This window comes from Dendropsophus ebraccatus, chromosome 1 (genome assembly GCF_027789765.1).
Source record: "Dendropsophus ebraccatus isolate aDenEbr1 chromosome 1, aDenEbr1.pat, whole genome shotgun sequence".
Taxonomy (NCBI): Eukaryota; Metazoa; Chordata; class Amphibia; order Anura; family Hylidae; genus Dendropsophus; species Dendropsophus ebraccatus.
In genome coordinates, this window is record NC_091454.1 from 56,718,419 (window position 1) to 56,737,437 (window position 19,019).

A 19,019-nucleotide genomic window follows, 5' to 3' on the forward strand; every position below is an offset into this window, starting at 1 on the left:
CGGCCCTGCGGCATTCAGTGGCAGACTATAATATGAGCGGTTCGGGCGGCCGCCCACATTATAATCCGCCACTGATTGTACCATGTACCGGAGTCCCCCTGCGCCCGGACAGCATCTGTAATGAGATGCTGTGAGCGGGGGAGACTGTATTCATAAGCGCCGCGCTGTAATGAATCAGCCGCGCGGTGCTGTTACTACAGCGCGGCGCTTATGAACACAGTCTCCCCCGCTCACAGCATCTCATTACAGATGCTGTCCGGGCGCGGGGGGACTCCGGTAAATGCATTCCACGTCCGTGATCCGTCAGGATCACGGAACGTGGGAATGCAGCCTTAGTCCCCCGGCTGATGTGCGGCTGCCGGAGGTGTCCCATCCTGTCCCCGGCAGCGCGCGCATCAGAGAGATCCCCGTGCGCCGGAAGTCACAGCCACAGGCACACGGGGAGCTCTCTGATGCGCGCGCTGCCGGGGACAGGACGGGACACCCCGGGCAGCCGCACATCAGCCGGGACCAGACCAGAGAGGCTCGACGGGGGAACGGATGGCAGGTGAGTTGTGTGCTGTTTTTTGTTTTTGTTTTATCTGCTGTGCAGGGGGGGGGGGAGAGGGGGACCATATATAAGGTAGGGGGGGAAGAGGGGGACCATCTATAAGGTAGGGGGGGAAGAGGGGGACCATCTATAAGGGAGGGGGAAAAGAGGGGGACCATCTATAAGGTAGGGGGGGAAGAGGGGGACGATCTATAAGGGGGGACCATCTATAAGGGAGGGGGAGAGGGAAGAGGGGGACCATCTATAGGGGGGGGAAGGGGACCATCTATAAGGGAGGGGGGAAAGAGGGGGACCATCTATAAGGGGGGGACCATCTATAAGGGGGGGAAAGAGGGGGGCCATCTATAAGGGAGGGGCGGGAGGGGGACTGTCTATAAGGGGGGGGGAGAGGGGGACCATCTATAGGGGGGGGAAGGGGACCATCTATAAGGGAGGGGGGAAAGAGGGGGACCATCTATAAGGGGGGGCCATCTATAAGGGAGGGGGGAAAGAGGGGGACCATCTATAAGGGAGGGGGACTGTCTATAAGGGGGGGGGAAGAGGGGGACCATCTATAAGGGGGGGGGAAGAGGGGGACCATCTATAAGGGGGCATCTATAAGGGAGGGGGGAGAGGGGGACCATGTATAAGGGGGGGAGGGGGACCATCTTTAAGGGAGAGGGGACCATCTATAAGGGAGGGGGAGAGGGGGACCATCTATAAGGGAGAGGGGACCATCTATAAGGGGGGGAAGAGGGGGACCATCTATAAGGGGGGGGAGAGGGGGACCATCTATAAGGGGGGGAGAGAGGGAAGAGGGGGACCATCTATAAGGGGGGGGGAGAGGGGGGACCATCTATAAGGGGGGGGGGAGAGAGGGAAGAGGGGGACCATCTATAAGGGGGGGGGGAGAGGGGGACCATCTATAAGGGAGGGGAAAGAGGGGGACCATCTATAAGGGGGAAAGAGGGGAGAGGGGGACCATCTATAAGGGGGAAAGAGGGGGGAGGGGGACCATCTATAAGGGAGGGGAAAGAGGGGGGCCATCTATAAGGGAGGGGGGAGAGGGGGACCATCTATAAGGGAGGGGGGAGAGGGGGACCATCTATAAGGGAGGGGGGAGAGGGGGACCATCTATAAGGGAGGGGGGGAGAGGGGGACCATCTATAAGGGAGGGGGGAGAGGGGGACTATCTATAAGGGGGGGGGGGAGAGGGGGACCATCTATAAGGGGGGGGGACCATCTATAAGGGGGGGAAGAAGGGGACCATCTATAAGGGGGGAGGAGGGGGACCATCTCCTAAAAGATCAGCACCCTCCTCTCCTGACATTCTCTGTGCTGCTGTGACCTGTCCTAAAAGATCAGCACCCTCCTCTCCTGACATCCTCTGTGCTGCTGGGACTTCTCCTATAGGATTAGCACCCTCCTCTCCTGACATCCTCTGTGCTGCTGGGACCTCTCCTATAGGATTAGCACCCTCATCTCCTGACATCCTCTGTGCTGCTGGGACCTCTCCTATAGGATTAGCCCCCTCCTCTCCTGACATCCTCTGTGCTGCTGGGACCTCTCCTATAGGATTAGCCCCCTCCTCTCCTGACATCCTCTGTGCTGCTGGGACCTCTCCTATAGGATTAGCCCCCTCCTCTCCTGACATCCTCTGTGCTGCTGGGACCTCTCCTATAGGATCAGCCCCCTCCTCTCCTGACATCCTCTGTGCAGGAAGGGACCAAACATTATGTTTATTGGGGACAGCAGTGGGGGGGGGGGGGCAGTAGTGGATTATAATGTGGGCGGATTGACGGGGGGGGGGGGGGGGGGCGTCATTCTATAGTTCGCCTCGGGCAGCAGAGAGGCTAGAATCACCCCTGGCTGCTGCTGACAGTCGGGACACAGGAGGAGGGGATGGAGAGCCGCTGCAGCCTGCACAGTGTGGTCTTGGAGCAGCAGATCTGACAGCATGTGAGCTTCCTGTACTAGATGTAAGTCTGTGAACATGAAGTATGTATGTATGTATGGTGCTTGTGTGTATATATGTAATGTGCATTTGTTTATATCTGTGTATAATATGTGTATATACTTATCGTGCATGTGTGTATGGTGCACGTGTGTATTATCTATGCATATATGTAATGTGCATTTGTTTATATACGGTGTGTGTATGTAGTTATCGTGCTCGTGTGTGTGTATACTCCGTATGCATATAGGTGATGTGCATTTCTTTATATCTGTGTATGATGTGTATATGTATTGTCCATATTTGTATGTAATATGTATGTACACTTTATGTTCACTTATTTGTAACCCCCTTCCCATACCTAAACTTGCTGGCGACTCAGCTTCCAAGAGTCACTTAAGCAGGGAGAAACCTCTTTGACTCTTTATACCAAAGTATAAAAGCATTTTCTATGCTATGAAAGCACAGACAAATATATTTAAGGTACCATGTGTCTTCTAACAGCGTCAGCAGTTTGGAACATGAGTTACAGCTCACAGATTCCCTAAGGGAGAACTCTTGTAAAACTAACAAATGACAGGAAGGCAGGAAGGTGTAAGAAGATAATAAAGAAAGTATACTTACCAGTCCCTGTGCTTCCATAGCGCTGCTCTTGGGTCTCTCTCACAGCCGTCAGAAGTTCACAGAGTGGCTGATGGATTGCCCGCTCAGCCAGTCAGTGACTGCAGCGGTGTTTCGTCCCATTCACTGATTAGCTGAGTGGGTGATCCATCGGCCACGTATATGTGATGTTGCAGCTGGAGGAGCTGCAGGAGGCTGGCGTCTGTCAGATATCGTTTCAGAAACACTACAGGGGCACAGGGTCTGGTAAGTATACCTCCTTTATTATGTTCCCGCACCCCCCTTCTGCCTGAGATTTTTTAGTTTCATGGGACTTATTCTTTCAAGAAACTTAAGTGGCACGTTATGCTGTTCGCATAAAGTGACTGACAAGTTACTAGCAGTGAGCTAGCATCGCATTCGCAGTTCTGTGCAAAGTCGCTATAGTAATGTGAAAGGTTTGGTGCTTGTTATATCTGGTATATGTAAGGTGGGCCCAAGAATCAAATTTCCTAGAGGGCCCAAGGTACCCCAGTCCGACACTGAGAAGAGGTAATCAGATAATAATCCGCTTTTATATATTCTTATACAGAAAGAATACACATTGATAACAATGAACAGGACAAAAATAGTTTCTTCAAATATGTGCACTACTGTGCTTGCTTTTAATAAGATAAGCTATTACCAGGTTTTTGATCTAGTACTCCATTTGTACAAGTGCTGGAAAAGTTTTCATCCTTAATCGATCTAATTCAGTTCGGAGAATTGCGATCTCTTGAGCTTGAGCCTTTACAAGGTCAACCATTTTCCTGCGCTGAACGATGTCCATGTATCTCTCCCTGGCATTCTTCTCTGAACTCTGTTCTACTCCTGATGTAAGCAGAAAAGAAAGTTATTATTTAAAGTCTTTTTTATATATTCTTCAAATAACTACCCTAGACCACCAGGGAGGCTGACAATAACTCCTTTACTATGACTTTGGTGGCCAGGGTGTTTTAGTGGTCACAGCATTATACACTTTAATACAAAAATACTGTCAGAAAGGGTTCAGTGTCATAAATGTGCAATAACAGGAGACCTCTGGCAAATAATTTTTCGTGCATCTATACTACGGATTATTCTAGGTAAAGATTCAAAGCACTTTAAAACACACTTTAAAGATGATCTAAGGGAGTTGTTAATGTATGTTAGTACTGTTCCTACAGATGTGGCATGCGTCCATAATGACATCTCTGTAATGTCACCCCCTGTGGGTAGGGGGATTATGTACTTCTAACTTAGAATACCCCTTATTATTAATTTACAACTTACCAACCACATCATAGATATGCTTTCTTTCAGAGAATGTGATAAGTGTGTCCTGTAGTTCCTTGTCTAGTTGTGTATTTGTCTCTTTCTTTTTATTAATATGTTTTTCTAAGTCCTTAATAACTTGTTTGTACTGTCTCACATTTTTCTCATGTTGCTGAAATAAAACACATATGTTAATGTGAATGGTAAAACCATACAAGTAGACGATAGATACAATATCTAAGCAAAGTAGAAGAGATGTATAACCTGTCTGTAATGAATGTCTTTAATATCTATACTGATAGCACTTACACAGTTTTTTACATGTAACTATGACAAATCATAGAAATTCATATATCCCTGAAGTCAACATCCCCTCCTCTATTCTCACCTGCCTTCAGATAGGGAAATATTTTTCTTGCACATCCCAACAGACTTAGGCTAAGTTCACACAACCTATATTTTCGTAAAACCATGGCTGTTGCACAACTGTGATTATTATGAAAATATACATACAGATAGTATTCGCTCCGGCCGGGATCCCTAGCGGCGCAGCAAACAACTGACATGTCAGTTTTTGGCGGCCGCTATTGATTGAATACCGGCCGCAGAAAACCATGTCAGTGCACACTGTGGAGCGAGCGCCACCGGCCGTTCGCTCCATAGTGTGCAGTGGAGAATTCTTGCATCAGAACCCTGCGGCTGCAAAGATCATTTGGCCGATACTGCAGTACCAGCCGGGATGATCTTTTCAGAGACCTCTCATACGTAATGTGAACATACCATTAATGCTGAAGAATTGTTATTAGTCTATACTGTATATCTTACATACACCCACATATAATAACCACATACTATAAATTAATCTTAGCCTTTAATGCTTCACATAAACAGCAAGTTTTTGGGTGGATTTATCAAGGCTGATGTACTCATACACCGGTCCTAAATTATGCTCTACCCCCAACTTCCCTGACGGATTCAAAAAGAGAAGCACACCCCTTAATGAATCCAGCCTCATCTGCGTCTGCTGTACAGCCGGTGCAGGAATCTCCACCTGCTCCTGAGCTGTAGATTTCCGCCATTATCTCAGAGCAGGTGTAAATCATGGTAAATTAGGCTTGGGGAGGCAACATCTCCTCCCCGCCTTGCCGCGTCCCCCCTCCCTGCCTGCCCAATGGGAGAATAGGGGATATGGCAGGCATAAGCCAGGGAGAAGGGCGAATCTGCACCTTCTCCCTGGTGTATGTCCTAGCCACAGCAATGATCAATCCCCCCTTCATGTCTGATCTGCTGATGCCATTTTCACACTTTAATCCCTATAACATACTTTCTCTTGAACGTTGATGGTCTCTTCCAGGATTTGCATCTGATTAGATATGCGCATGTCGTAGTTTGTTTCATTGAGGAACTATATAAAGACATAAGTTCAGTTAAAATGCACAACAGGTAAAAAGATAATAAAGTCTATAATATAGTATTAATGCATAATAGTTTATAATGCTGGTACATTTGGGATACAAATATTTTGGCTGTCATATTAACATCCCTAAGGGTTTCTTCTGTAATTTGATCTCGAAATAAGGCTGTGTTCAGATCCCCTTGTTTGAACACATTTTATGTTCTGGAGGGCTCCTAGAGCAAACACACGCATAAGCCACCATTCACCTGACACGGGCCACCATTCACCTGTCCTTTGGCCTCTGTCAGACTTGTATGCATAGGTATAACTTTTTCTTAACTGTATAGATTAGTGCAGTAGACTGTACATCACCATACCGTATAAAGCCTGCTGGCTCGGCTGTTAATTAAAGCTGCTTGAAAAAGATGGATACAGCCCTAGGAGACCTATGACTGCCATCCTGGACTTTACCAGGCTACAGAAAGCAAATCAAAGCTGAATTTAGGTATGTTTTCTCATCTCCAATGTCTTTGTATGACTATATAGTGAAACACATTGATGCATTCTAACAGAGATGTGTGCAGAAGAATACTCCCAATGTATACCTGTGAGAAAGGGCTCTAAGGAGATGTGAACAGAGCCTGACTTGTAATGTGTAGCAGTTGGGGATGTGTGATCTTTTGTTGGTTACAGAAATCCCCCAGGGGTGACTTCTATTCTGTTAGGACCTTATTACACACACAGATATCTGACTAATTTATCTGACAGATATTTACAGCCAAAGCCAGGAATGGACATGAAAAGAGGAGAAATCTCAGTCTTTCCTTTATCACCTGTTCTTTGTTTATAGTCCGTTCCTGGCTTTGGTTGCAAAAATCTGTCAGATATCTGTTGGTGCAATAGAGTACTTAGTCTTGTATTAGCATTGTAAATAGTCCTGCAGCCATAATTGTATTAGCTATTTGTTCAATCAATCAATCAGTTGTAGGAAACCATCATACTGTCTGAATTTCTTTGGTCACACGAAGCATTGTGATATCTCTGGATTTCTTCTTCAGGTCTTCCATCTCCATTTGTATCTTTTTGTGTTCCCACTCAAGTTGGAAGATTCCTTTACGGAAATCTTTGCTTTCCACCATACTTGCTATTTTCTGCTCTCCTAAACCCTGAGAACACAAACAATAAACATCATAGCTAAAATCAGTATCACATCGAACATATAAAGTATTATATAAAACAGCACCAGTGATAAATTGACAATAGGGTGTTCCCAACTAGAGATGTATCCCTACATACTCTCTCACACCTTTTTACTGATGATATTATAATGCTCACTTGTAAAGTGACAAACAAATGAGGAGAGCAGACCCATCCTCTAAAAAGTCACCACTGGATTATGTTGTAGGGTTATATTAGACCTACGTCGCACTGGTAATTTATCTGCTCAGCATATATATACTATACAGTAAGGCTATGTTCACACACAGTAGTTTTGCTCAGTATTTTGCTTAGTGTTCTACAACCAAAACAAGGAGTGGATTAAAAATACAGAAAGGTTATGTTGACACACTGTTGAAATTTAGTGGATGGCCGTCATAAAGGCAAATAACGGCAATTTCTGTGTTTTCAATTGGCTCCGGTTTTGGTTGATAAAAATACTGACCAAAATACTGAGCAAAAATACTGTGTGTGAACACAGCCTAAACCTGTCATACTTAAAAGGTTATCTACAATTTTTTTTTTACATGACAATCAGATATGTCAAATGCCTGATCTGCAAGTTTCCATTACTGGGGACTAGTTGGTGCTATAATAAATAGGATTTTTCCTGATTTTCTGATAGAATTCTAGATTCCATAAGGGCAGGAGACAAGGCACTGTTACTCTGGGACAGGGAGGCTCTGTGCACTTAAATAATATTGGTGTGCTGCAGCTTTATTGAGTAATCTTAATTTTTATTATTATGTAGATTAGGGTGTTTGGGGCACTGGGGGCGGTCTTTTAGCCCCCAGTGCATCTATCTGGCTGCCTGCAACTCAGGCAGAATACCTAGTAATTAATATCTCAGCCAGCGCTCTGCAATGACATCAATTTAGGCCACTGTTCACTGTAAAGCACTGGATGAAGATTCACTAGTGGGCTTTCTGCAAGCGGCATTACTGGGAATCTCTGGCAAATTAAAAAAAAAAAAACCTGTCCAAACTGTTGTTTTCTGATGTTAGATGTCTAGTGACAGCATAACGCTGCCATGGTATTGTTGCAATTCACTGACAAACATCTAATATTTGTAGACAGCTTCAGCTGGTTTTGCTGGTTCATGGAGATACACTGTATGCACACAGTGTATAGCATCCACAGTCTTTATATATTCTAATATGACAGTAATCCAGCATTTCCATTGACAGCAATGTTGTGTACAACACACTAGGTAGATAGACACTATTATGGAAAAAATCCTAGGGGGCAGCATCTTAGGTTGCCCATATTCATGGTTTTATCTGGACCATTAGGTATTTCTATTTTATTATGGAATTTTGCTTTCTCTTGTACATGAAAAAAGAAATGTAAAGTTTTAATGAACTACGATATATATACCCGTATATTGCTGTTTAGATCTTCTATGACACTCCTGTGAAGAAGTATGGCATCTGTATAATTGGGAATGAGGTCAGTGCCCTCTAACTCCACCTGGCCTTGTTTGAGTATGAACTGGACAGTCAGATCTAACTGAAACTTCATTTTCTCATTTCGCAATCTGAAACCAAGAGAATCAAGAGAGATGTAGGTCAGTTATATCATAATTACATGCTATAATATGATTACATAATATTACTCTATACACTGGGAAGTAAGGACACAAACTTCAGAATGTAGGTCAGGCTATACAGATTTCTCACTTATGTATCCAGCTTGTGAATATTATTATACTACAATTCTCATTATTATTAGATTATAATTAGATTATTATCAGATGATAATACATCAATAGCACTATATCAAATGCTTACTAAACTATGTAAACCTGCTACTTACATCATACCTCCCAACATTTTGGACGGCCAAAAAGGGACACTCTTGCATTTTGATCCATTTTTTGATCCTTTTTTTAATAAAAAGGATTAAAACGGATGCACACAAATGCATCGTTTTTTATTCATCTGTTTTTCCATCTGTTTTTTGCATAAACTGGTTTGCAGAAATGCAGTGTGTACCCAGCCAAACCCCGTCTGTAATTAAGGACCCGCAACTGTGAACAGGGTTATAAATGTGTTTCAGTAACTGCATTTGCAAGGACCCGCTGTAAGATACCGTGTTTCCCCGAAAGTAAGACAGTGTCTTACGTTCTTTTTACTCCCAAAAGTCCCACTATGTCTTACTTTTGGGGTATGTCTTATATTGGACAGGGGTGTATGACTGTATAGGGGGGGGAGACAGGGGTGTATGACTGTATAGGGGGGCGGACAGGGGTGTATGACTGTATAGGGGGGGGAAACAGGGGTGTATGACTGTATAGGGGGGCGGACAGGGGTGTATGACTGTAGTCCCCTCAGTAACAGTGCAGGACTGTAACATAGGAGGAATGGATGTGCTGCAGCTGGCAGGATAACACACACAGCTATAAGTTATCCCGCCTGCTGCAGCCCATTATTCCTCCTATCCTGTACTGTTACTGAGGGGATGAGATGACAGGTCAGCTGTCACACGTTGTCCTGTGTGTGCAGGGAGGCGGCCATGTCAGAGCTGGAGGAGCAGCAGCACGTGAGGGCGGCTGTCCTGTACTCCCCTCAGTGAGCAGGGACGCCGGACCGGACGGGTGGTGGGCGCATGGACGGTGCGGCAGGACGGGGCCTCAGAGAGGGCGGACAGGTGCGCGCACGGGGGGTGGGGGGAAGGTCGCTTGGACCAGACGGGGGCGGTGCGGGCAGTCACCTGGGCCCTGCTGCTCCTTCAGCTCCCGCACCAATACCGGCGTCCCTGCACATGACGTGCAGCGCTCGTGCCGGGCCGCGCGTGTGTGTGTGTGCGCGCGCGTGCGAGCCTCTGACAGGACGGGCGCAGGGACATAAAAGTACAAAAATACCGCCCTATGTACTATGTCTTACATTCGGGGTATGTCTTACTTTAGCCCAGCCCCCGAAAGTCCAACTATGTCTTACTTTCGGGGGTGTCTTACTATCGGGGAAACACGGTAGCTGATACAGACGCACAATGACTTCATCGTTTTTTTGTGGCATGGATCATGGCCCCAAAACGGATCGGTAACATCTACAGATGTGTGTATGGGGCCATATGATCTGCATGTGTGGTATGACATGTGACAGAGGCCATAATGTCACATGATTGATCTGAATATAGCAATTTTAGGAACCAACTTGCACCACATGATAGAATAATGTGCACATTTGGGTCTTTTATGCAGTAAGAAACCAGACACTTTCTAGAGCAACATAGAAATACTATTCATGCAAATCTAATTCCCAGGTCAAAAAGAGGGACATGTAAGGGGCAAAGAGGGACAGAGGGACATGGGTCAAAAATAGGGACTGTTCGTCCAAAAGAGGGACACTTGGGAGGTATGCTTACATATTGAGTTCTTGCATGATATCCTCAATATCCTGCCTTGTTCTCTCATCTTCATCAATTCTTTTATTTAAGAATTCCTGCATCTCAGCCAGAACCAAGGCCTTCCTCTTTACCTATACCAGGAAGGATGTAAATGGGCATGATAAAGCATAGATAAGTGAGAAAAGCATAGACCAGTCAGTATACAGTATGCACAATATGTAACAGTGGCCCAATATGTAACAGTGGCGCAATTTGCAGCAGAAACTGGTGCACTTGACTTTGCACCACATTTATTCATTTTTGACAGCTTTTCTGCTGGGTCTGTCAAAAGGGTAGTGGCCTTTACAAACGGCATGGTCTATATGTAGTAAAATTTTAGTGAATGATTTTGGATTGAAGTACATAAACTAAAACTTGGCATAAACGTAAACCAGACAGTCTTCAGATTTTTTCAATCAGTCTGGCATACTGACACATTTCAAGATTGTTTGCACTAAGAAAAGAATGAGACCATTTTAGCAAATCTGGGCCAGTGAACTGTATTTACGGTATGTACACTTTCTTTTCTGACAAGAATACTGACGCTAAACTGAGCAAAACATAACCCATTTGGAACCAATATAGCAATCCATATGGAGCTCATGCATGCATCTTTAGGCCATGTTCATATGGCATAAGACAACGGCCGTTCCCTGACAACCAAATGGCCAGTGTCAGGGAAAATCATCCCGGCCGATACAGCAGTATCGGCCGGATGATCTTCACTGCAGTTGAATTTGGATGCAGGCGCATCCATACGCGCCCGCATCCGAATTCGCAGCTGCACACAGTGACATGTCAGTTTTTTGCGGCGCCGCTAGGGATCCCGGCCCAAGTGTATACCAAGTGTATACACTCTGTCCGGGATTCCCTTAGCCTGCAGCACAATGTAGGTAAAGGATTAATCACAACCGTGTTGCAAAATCAGCAACAACGGCCGTGATTAATAATTTACTTACATTGTGTGAACATAGCCTTACAGACAATAGTTGTGTGTGAGGTCTAATATCGAGACAGGCATTTGAGTTATCAATAGCTACATTAACGTATCACAGGTAATTCACATTGATTATGTGAATGGTAATACAATAGTAAAGAATGCAGAGACGATAATGTAAAATGTAACTTATTCTAAATACTTTATGGAATATACCAATGACAATTGCAATATACAGGCTTCATGCTCTTTTTGTTCTGTTACATACTTGCTGTTCGTATTCCATTTTTGATCTTCTGGCCAGACAGAAACGCTCCCACACTGCAAGATCCAGTCCTTCTGGCATATGCACTGGATCATCTAATTCATCCATGGCTTTCATTAGCTGAACAATTGAGTCATTATGAGCTTTTGCAGATCCTGGGCGATCACCAAATGGTGCCTCACTTTCTGTCTGGGTCCTAAGTCGTTGAACTCTACAACAGGAACACAGCTGAGTTATACCCGACATTCCTGGTGATGATTCAACCATAAGAAACCTTTTCTTCAATAGCCATACCTTGGTCGTTTTCTGTACAGTTTATAAAGCTGATCCACATGGTGAGCAGGAACATCTGAAAATTCCTTCTTAAACCCACGATCTAACAACTAGAGGAAGAAGAGGTGTCACACTATTAGAGAAGTTCCCACTTGGACTTTCATGCTTAATAAACTTGTTTTTACCTTATCCTCTGCCACTAGATCATCATAAGACTCCCTGAAAGATTCCACCGCAGCTCTGAAAGTCTTAACTAAGTCAGATGTTTGATTCTGCAACAGAAAGATTTGTTTAATAACATCATCCTACCGTTCCCACTATTATAAAAGGAATGTATTGGTATAAAATATGTCATTTAAATCATGTTTTAATACAAATATAGTTTCTAACATTTTCTAACATTTGCTTACTATCCACATGAAAAAAATTGAAATATTTCAATTGTCACATTGGAAATGGAGTAGTGAGAATAGGCTGATGTTTCCTTTTTTTTCTAAAGGTAACTTGTGAGATTTGCAGTGTAGACTGGGACAGTATGAGCAGAGTCATCTTATTATCAGGAAAGTGCAGTATTTTACTGCTGGAGAAATAGATAAGGCAGGATACTAATCCTGTACAATATATCTCTCCTACAAACTTAGAGTCACTGTCGTGAATTTTTTTTTTGCAGAAATCATTAGTCAAGGCGATTTTAAGAAACTTTGTAATTGGGTTTATTAGGCAAATATGCCATTATCTGCATTTAAAAAGCCTTTCCCCAGGTTCCCCCCTCATCTCCTTTCTGTCATCCACTGCTCAGAATCAGGAAATCTCTATCAGACGCGTCCTGTCTGAGCTATGAAGAGGGGAGGGGGGGGGAAGAGACGGAGGAGAAATGTCGGCAGCAGAGAGCAGAGAACAAAGGATTACTCAGCGGGGGAGCTATTCAGAGTGCTATTCAGGGGTCAGATAGGTCAGTGGTGACATCAGCGGAGAGAGCCCGGTAATGTAGCTTTTAATTAACTCTTTGTTGTCCTGTTTTGGTGTCTCGTTTCCCTCTGTCCATAGAACAATGAAGACAGGGGGAGAGCTTCAAATTGCTTTTTCATAACAAAAATTCATTTTTCGGCTAATAAACCCAATTACAAAGTTTCTTAAAATCGCCTCAACTATTGATATCTGCAAAAAAAAAATTCACGACAGTGACTCAAATTAAAAAAAAAAAAGATAAAATAAAATTAAGGAGGGATCCCCCCTTTTAAGGGACTGTACCCTGGGTTAATCACAGGGTATTTTGCTGCTAGAAACCCTATAAATGAGCCATGAGCAAATACAAAAACAAGTGTTTAATTTCTATCCATCTGCTTGATTTTTCCCTTATCCTGTGTATAGTAAAATGAAATGGGAATACCATTTAGGGATCCTAGAGGCACAAATGGAAAAATACATGACGTTTTGTCTCTACCAAGAACAACAATCTCTGTTATGTCTTTTAAAACTGATGCTACAAAATCTATGAAAGTGATTAAAGCAGTGATGTCAATGTAAATACCATTTACCATGATTGATGATTGATGCAAAAAAAAAAAAAAAAATGAAATTTCCAAACCATAGGCAGTATCAAATGGAAGGCGAGGCTACCACAAGGTTTCTTTTTTTTTTACTATCATATGCAAAGTAATAGCTAGAATTCTACTTCTAGAGTTTTCCATCATTACTACAAGGCCCACCTTCTGCTTCCTTTTCTTGTCCATGATCTGGTTCAGTTGTGCCGCTCTTATATTTATCTCTTCTTCAATGAGGATTGAGAACAGCAGATTGCTTATTTTCAGTTCTTCCTGTCCAATAAAAAGTTTAAAAATGTATTGTAAAAAATCTGATGTTATAGACATACACGCATAAACCACTTACTGACAAAGCTAAACACATCAATTATAACAAAATAAATACGTGATAATTAGAGATGAGCGAACCTCGAGCATGCTCGAGTCGACCTGAACCAGAACTTTCGGCATTTGATTAGCGGTGGCTGCTGAAGTTGGATAAAGCCCTAAGACTATGTGGAAATCATAGATATAGTCATTGGCTATATCCATGTTTTCCAGACAACCTTAGAGCTTTATCCAACTTCAGCAGCCCCAGCTAATCAAATGCCGAGTGATCGGGTTCGGATCGACTCGAACCTGAACCCGGTTCGCTCATCTCTAGTGATAATGCTTAATAACATATAATACAGTCAGCTTTTATGGGAAACACCATCTAACATAAAATTGCTAAGAAGAATAGTATATTTACATTTCTCCAGTCTGGTGAACACTCACACACTCATAATACAGTAGCCAAAACTGAGATTGTATACACAAAATAAGCTTTCTGTTAGTATTCTTCATTTACAATACCTTCTTGGTAATATAACAGATCCCAAGGGAAGACTACACAGTATGAACAAAATGTGCAGAAATATACATTTACAAGAATAGACTGCTGCGACCCCACCAAACCAGAGAACAGGGTCATCACATACACCTACTCATAATATCTTTTGACACTTTATAAGATGATTTTAAGGTGCACATAGATTTCATGTAAGTAGATGTCGCTATGCTTTTTCACATTAACCTACTTTCTGTACTTTGTTATTATTGGTTACATGAATCGTATGGAATATTTTGTAATGATCTCAATGCTTCTTTTACTTCCATGGAGAACCAGTTAGGATCATTCTGTATAACAAGGCTTATATAAAGGGATACATAAATTACATGTTCCCCTTAACGTGTCATATTTAGAACAAAAAGAAACGAATAGTTTAAAAATGCATATTACCTGATAGATGACCATTTCACATTTCACCTTCTTTTCAAATAGTCTTGTCAAAGTTTCATCAAACGCCACCGTGGTCTCTATTATAGATGCCTGAATCTTTTTCATTTCTGCCTCTAGTATCTACAGATAAATGAACAGATCAGTGGCAAAACAGCGACCAAACTAAAAGTGACCAATGCTCAAACAAGATAATATATTTTCCACCCCATGCTTCATCATTAGATGCCTGCTCACAGACATAATGTGGGGAAGTATTCATAGCTGCACTTAGCACAGACCCAGCATGGTGTAAAGAGGTTATACTTTATACCTCCTGAGGTCAACCAGGGTGTCAGGGCTAAGGGCCCTATTACATGAAGAGATTATCGGGTTTAAAATCGTTATTTCGTTCAAATTTAAGCAATAATCTTTCCTTGTGAAACAAACGACTAATAAAAATTTTTTTTACGTCGTTGATTACATCTTTTCAGCTGCCCATAAAATCGTTGTTAATTGTTGGATAATCCTTTGCAAATCTTTGTTAGGTCGTTATTATGATCGTTCTTATAGTAGAGTATACGATTACGAACGATCATAATTGCGATAGTAACAAATGACTATCGTTCTGTGTATTATGGTGAATAATTTTAGGTAGATTGCAGAAGCGCTCATATGCAATCATTTATCGTTAATTGGAGAACATAAAAAAATCATCCCTCTGATTGCTAGGTATAGCCATGTGCAGCGCCCAGCTGTAGACTTACAGGGAGGTGTGTGGCTGACAGAAGATTATTTTTTGACAGGTTAGATTTAAGCGATTAGCCTCTGAGCGAGCGTTTGCTTATTTATCAGGTCATCCCTGACCCTTTTACATAGGGCAATATCTGCCTGACTGGGCAGATAACTGACCTGTGTAATGGGGCTTTTACACAATCAGTGTTGTGCAATAACTTTTCTGGCCATTAAAGGGGTTGTCCGGCGATAAAAAATTATTCACAGAATAACACACATTACAAAGTTATACAACTTTGTAATGTATGTTATGTCTGTGAATGGCCCCCTTCCCCGTGTTTCCCCCCACCCACGCTAGACCCGGAAGTGTGGTGCATTATACTCACCGCATGTCGTGTCGTCCACGGTCTCCGATCGTCAGCAGTGACGTCTTCTTCGGGAGCTTGGCGGATCTTCCCGAGTGCCGGCCGCCCTCTGCAGCGTCATCCGAAGCTCAGCCGCGATTGGCTGAGCATAACTGTGCTCAGCCAATCGCGGCTGAGCGGCTGATGACGCGGCCACGTCATCAGCTGCTCAGCCGCGATTGGCTGAGCACAGTTATGCTCAGCCAATCGCGGCTGAGCTTCGGATGACGCTGCAGAGGGCGGCCGGCACTCGGGAAGATCCGCCAAGCTCCCGAAGAAGACGTCACTGCTGAGGATCGGAGACCGTGGTCGGCACGCGACAGGTAATGTATAGCGCACCACACTTCCGGGTACACGGGTGGGGGTGGTGGGACACGGGGAAGGGGGCCATTCACAGACATAACATACATTACAAAGTTGTATAACTTTGTAATGTGTGTTATTCTGTGAATAATTTTTTATCGCCGGACAACCCCTTTAACAGAATTTGTGCCACTGTTGGCTTCTCTACTTCCCCTGATAACAAGTCAGAATACAGAGAGTGCAGAAAGGTTTTGTTATGCATTTTAGACTCTTTTTGCATGTCACTAGATTGTCTGACTAGTTTGTCTTCAAAAAAGGGGTATGAGCTGAAGGACATAGTTGAGAAGCTGAGCCAATGGGCATAGTTTTGTGGTAAAGAAAATATGTATAATTTAGATTTTTTCCATGCAGATTTCATATTGTATGTGATTGTATGTGACTGTTTCAGTACATCTGATAATGCAGTACAGATGATATAGATGGTTGGGGAGGTGTAATGTGGAAAAAATTTTTGATTTTGATCCTGATACGTTCCCAATTCTTTTCTCTTACCTTCCTATACTTTTCCTTCTCCTCATTGAGTTCCTTAGATTTTTTATCATATTCCTTGAACTGCTTTTTTTCTTCTTCAGTCCATTCAGTTTCAGCTTTAGACGCAAAACTTGGTTGTGTGACTTCCTGAAAGACACAAAGGGTAAAGTAATTGACACATCATATTATTAGCATTATAGATGTTTTTCACATGAATTATGAGGTCATGTTATGCTGTGTAATCGTGTAGAGGAAATTGATTACTATGTATATTAATTATACTAATGATCAGTAATATTTATTAAAATATAAGAGGAGCATTGAATAAGATATATGATAATCTCTTAGTGCAGAATAGATTTACATCATGGATGTCACATGCGTGACATCCGCCAAAACACGGATCAAATGTATGCAAACTAGTACTTTTCAAATTTTATGGAAATGGATACAGAAGCGGAAACCGATGCAAATACGGATGCAAATACGGATGATTCTCCACAGATCACAGAGAAAAAATAGCAAGAGGTTTAGCGGCCCAGAAAACTGAACGTGTGAATGAGGCCTAAGTGTGGATTCATAAGATATGGGAAATATAAAAGAATGACTTTAATTGTGTATCCTGCAGGATCTACTCCTGTCTTTGGTTCAAAATTGGGCAGTAGGGGTCAATTGAGTAGCGAAAGATACAATCAGCCAATTTGCTCACCTGCTGATCCCTGGCCCGTTTTCATAAGCCAAATGTCTGAAATAAGGGTTCCTGCCTATGGATTATCGCCCCCTGTAAAAGGGTCTTCACCCTCATCATACCCCAGAGGCTAACAAAGCAAAAACAGGCTGCCACATACGATGTTCAGGGCATATGATCCCATTTAAGGGATCATAGCTATACTATGTAATGGAACTACTATTGTTCCTTTCTATTGTAAACTCAGAGATGATTTGTCAGAACAGACAAATAATTAGGTCTTACCATTCTCAAAATATCCTCTTTTTTCACCTCTAAGACTCCTCCCATCATGTCATTCAGGGCTCGTTGTTTGGCATTGTCTTCCTAAAGAAGAAAAAGTCATAAATTATTGAAAAGTCTGTTATCCCCCCTGAATATTCATCTCTATTTCAGCTAGGAGAGGGGGATGGGGTAAATCTGACATCTCCCAGATGATGAAGGTAAGAGTACAAATTAGACGCCTGTGAACAATAGCTGTGAGTAAAATCTGGGCCATCCCAGACTCCTCCAGTTGCACACTATGGGTATCATGTCCAAACAATAACTATATACATATAAACATACATAATATACTATATATGTTTGTACATGGTGTCCATTTTGTGATAGTCTTGCACTTCTCCTCTGCTGCGAAATTGCTTCTTTTTAAACCTGCTGTGTTTTATCTACCTTTTTCAATAAAAGCATCATTTGTTTGATCTATTTAGTGTAGAAACAGTTTTTGTTTTTTTTTAATCCTATACTGAATCCTGCAGAATCAATGGAGCCGCGTCACAGAGGGGAAGGGATATTGCAGTGGGTGTCACCCCTGTGCCGGTGCCGATCGATTAAGGTAAAAAAAAAAAACAGCAATATACTTGATGGTACATTCACTTTAAAGGGGAAATCCAGATAAGAAAAACATTAAAAGTTATATAGATGTGTCTATACAATGTATTACCATATCTGTGCCGTTCTGCCACACTGGTAGCTGATAGAAATCCAGGAAGTGAAAAAAAAATAGCCTCTGTGCCAATTCACATTGTCTCCTGCTCCTTCTGCTGTGTGTGTTGAGGACAGGCTAATGATGCCGACAGGGGGCAGGGCGTGATTTCACAGGAGGCTTGGCTGGATCCCCCAATCCCCTGAGTGATCCACCATCTCTGAATGGCCAGAAGCAGGGGCAGCACTAATTTTACTGATTATGATGGGTGGGGGACTGTGATGATCAGCTGAGGGAAAGCATTGCATTCTTGGAACTGCTCAACCAGGAAGGACAGAAACACAATACAGAACAACCCCCCCCCCCCAAACTAATGTTTTTTTGGTAGTTTCAAAACTGGGATAGACAGGTAAGTAATGCTAAATGCTTCTGCAGGAGTTTAATTTTTTTACCTCTACCTGGAGTTCCCCTTTAATGTGAGACTTGACTATTTAAACTGTCTGACACCAGTTGATTTCAAGTACTGCTTTAAAGGGAACATTGTTTAGGATGTTGCATCATCTTGCCTTGTCCACCAATGGATGGCAGAAGAGAACATAACGGTGGCAGATAGGCTGTGAAGACCTAATAAGCTTCCTTCTTTTTCCTCTTTCTTTTTACAAAGGGCAAAAGCTGCATTTTTACCTGCGTTCTCTGGCCCACATTTATCAATCATGGCATAGTTTTTGTTAAAGTTAGTTTAAGTTAAAGCTCATGTACTT

General features: G+C 42.9%; 1 protein-coding gene across 2 annotated transcripts in view; it reads right to left on the reverse strand.

Moving 5' to 3' along the window:
* Positions 1-3,715: 3,715 nt before the first annotated feature.
* CFAP43 (cilia and flagella associated protein 43) overlaps positions 3,716-19,019 on the reverse strand; it is a 64,626-nt gene continuing 49,322 nt past the window's right edge. For both annotated transcript variants that reach the window (XM_069971396.1, XM_069971403.1), the window contains 13 exons: positions 17,580-17,660; positions 16,628-16,753; positions 14,658-14,777; positions 13,562-13,669; positions 12,038-12,124; positions 11,874-11,962; positions 11,583-11,790; positions 10,357-10,469; positions 8,368-8,527; positions 6,774-6,938; positions 5,701-5,781; positions 4,395-4,548; positions 3,716-3,953 (listed from right to left, as the gene is read on the reverse strand). In XM_069971396.1, coding sequence (XP_069827497.1) covers positions 3,781-3,953; positions 4,395-4,548; positions 5,701-5,781; positions 6,774-6,938; positions 8,368-8,527; positions 10,357-10,469; positions 11,583-11,790; positions 11,874-11,962; positions 12,038-12,124; positions 13,562-13,669; positions 14,658-14,777; positions 16,628-16,753; positions 17,580-17,660 — 1,665 coding nt within the window. In that variant the 3' untranslated portion in view covers positions 3,716-3,780. The remainder of the gene's footprint in view (positions 3,954-4,394; positions 4,549-5,700; positions 5,782-6,773; positions 6,939-8,367; positions 8,528-10,356; positions 10,470-11,582; positions 11,791-11,873; positions 11,963-12,037; positions 12,125-13,561; positions 13,670-14,657; positions 14,778-16,627; positions 16,754-17,579; positions 17,661-19,019) is intronic.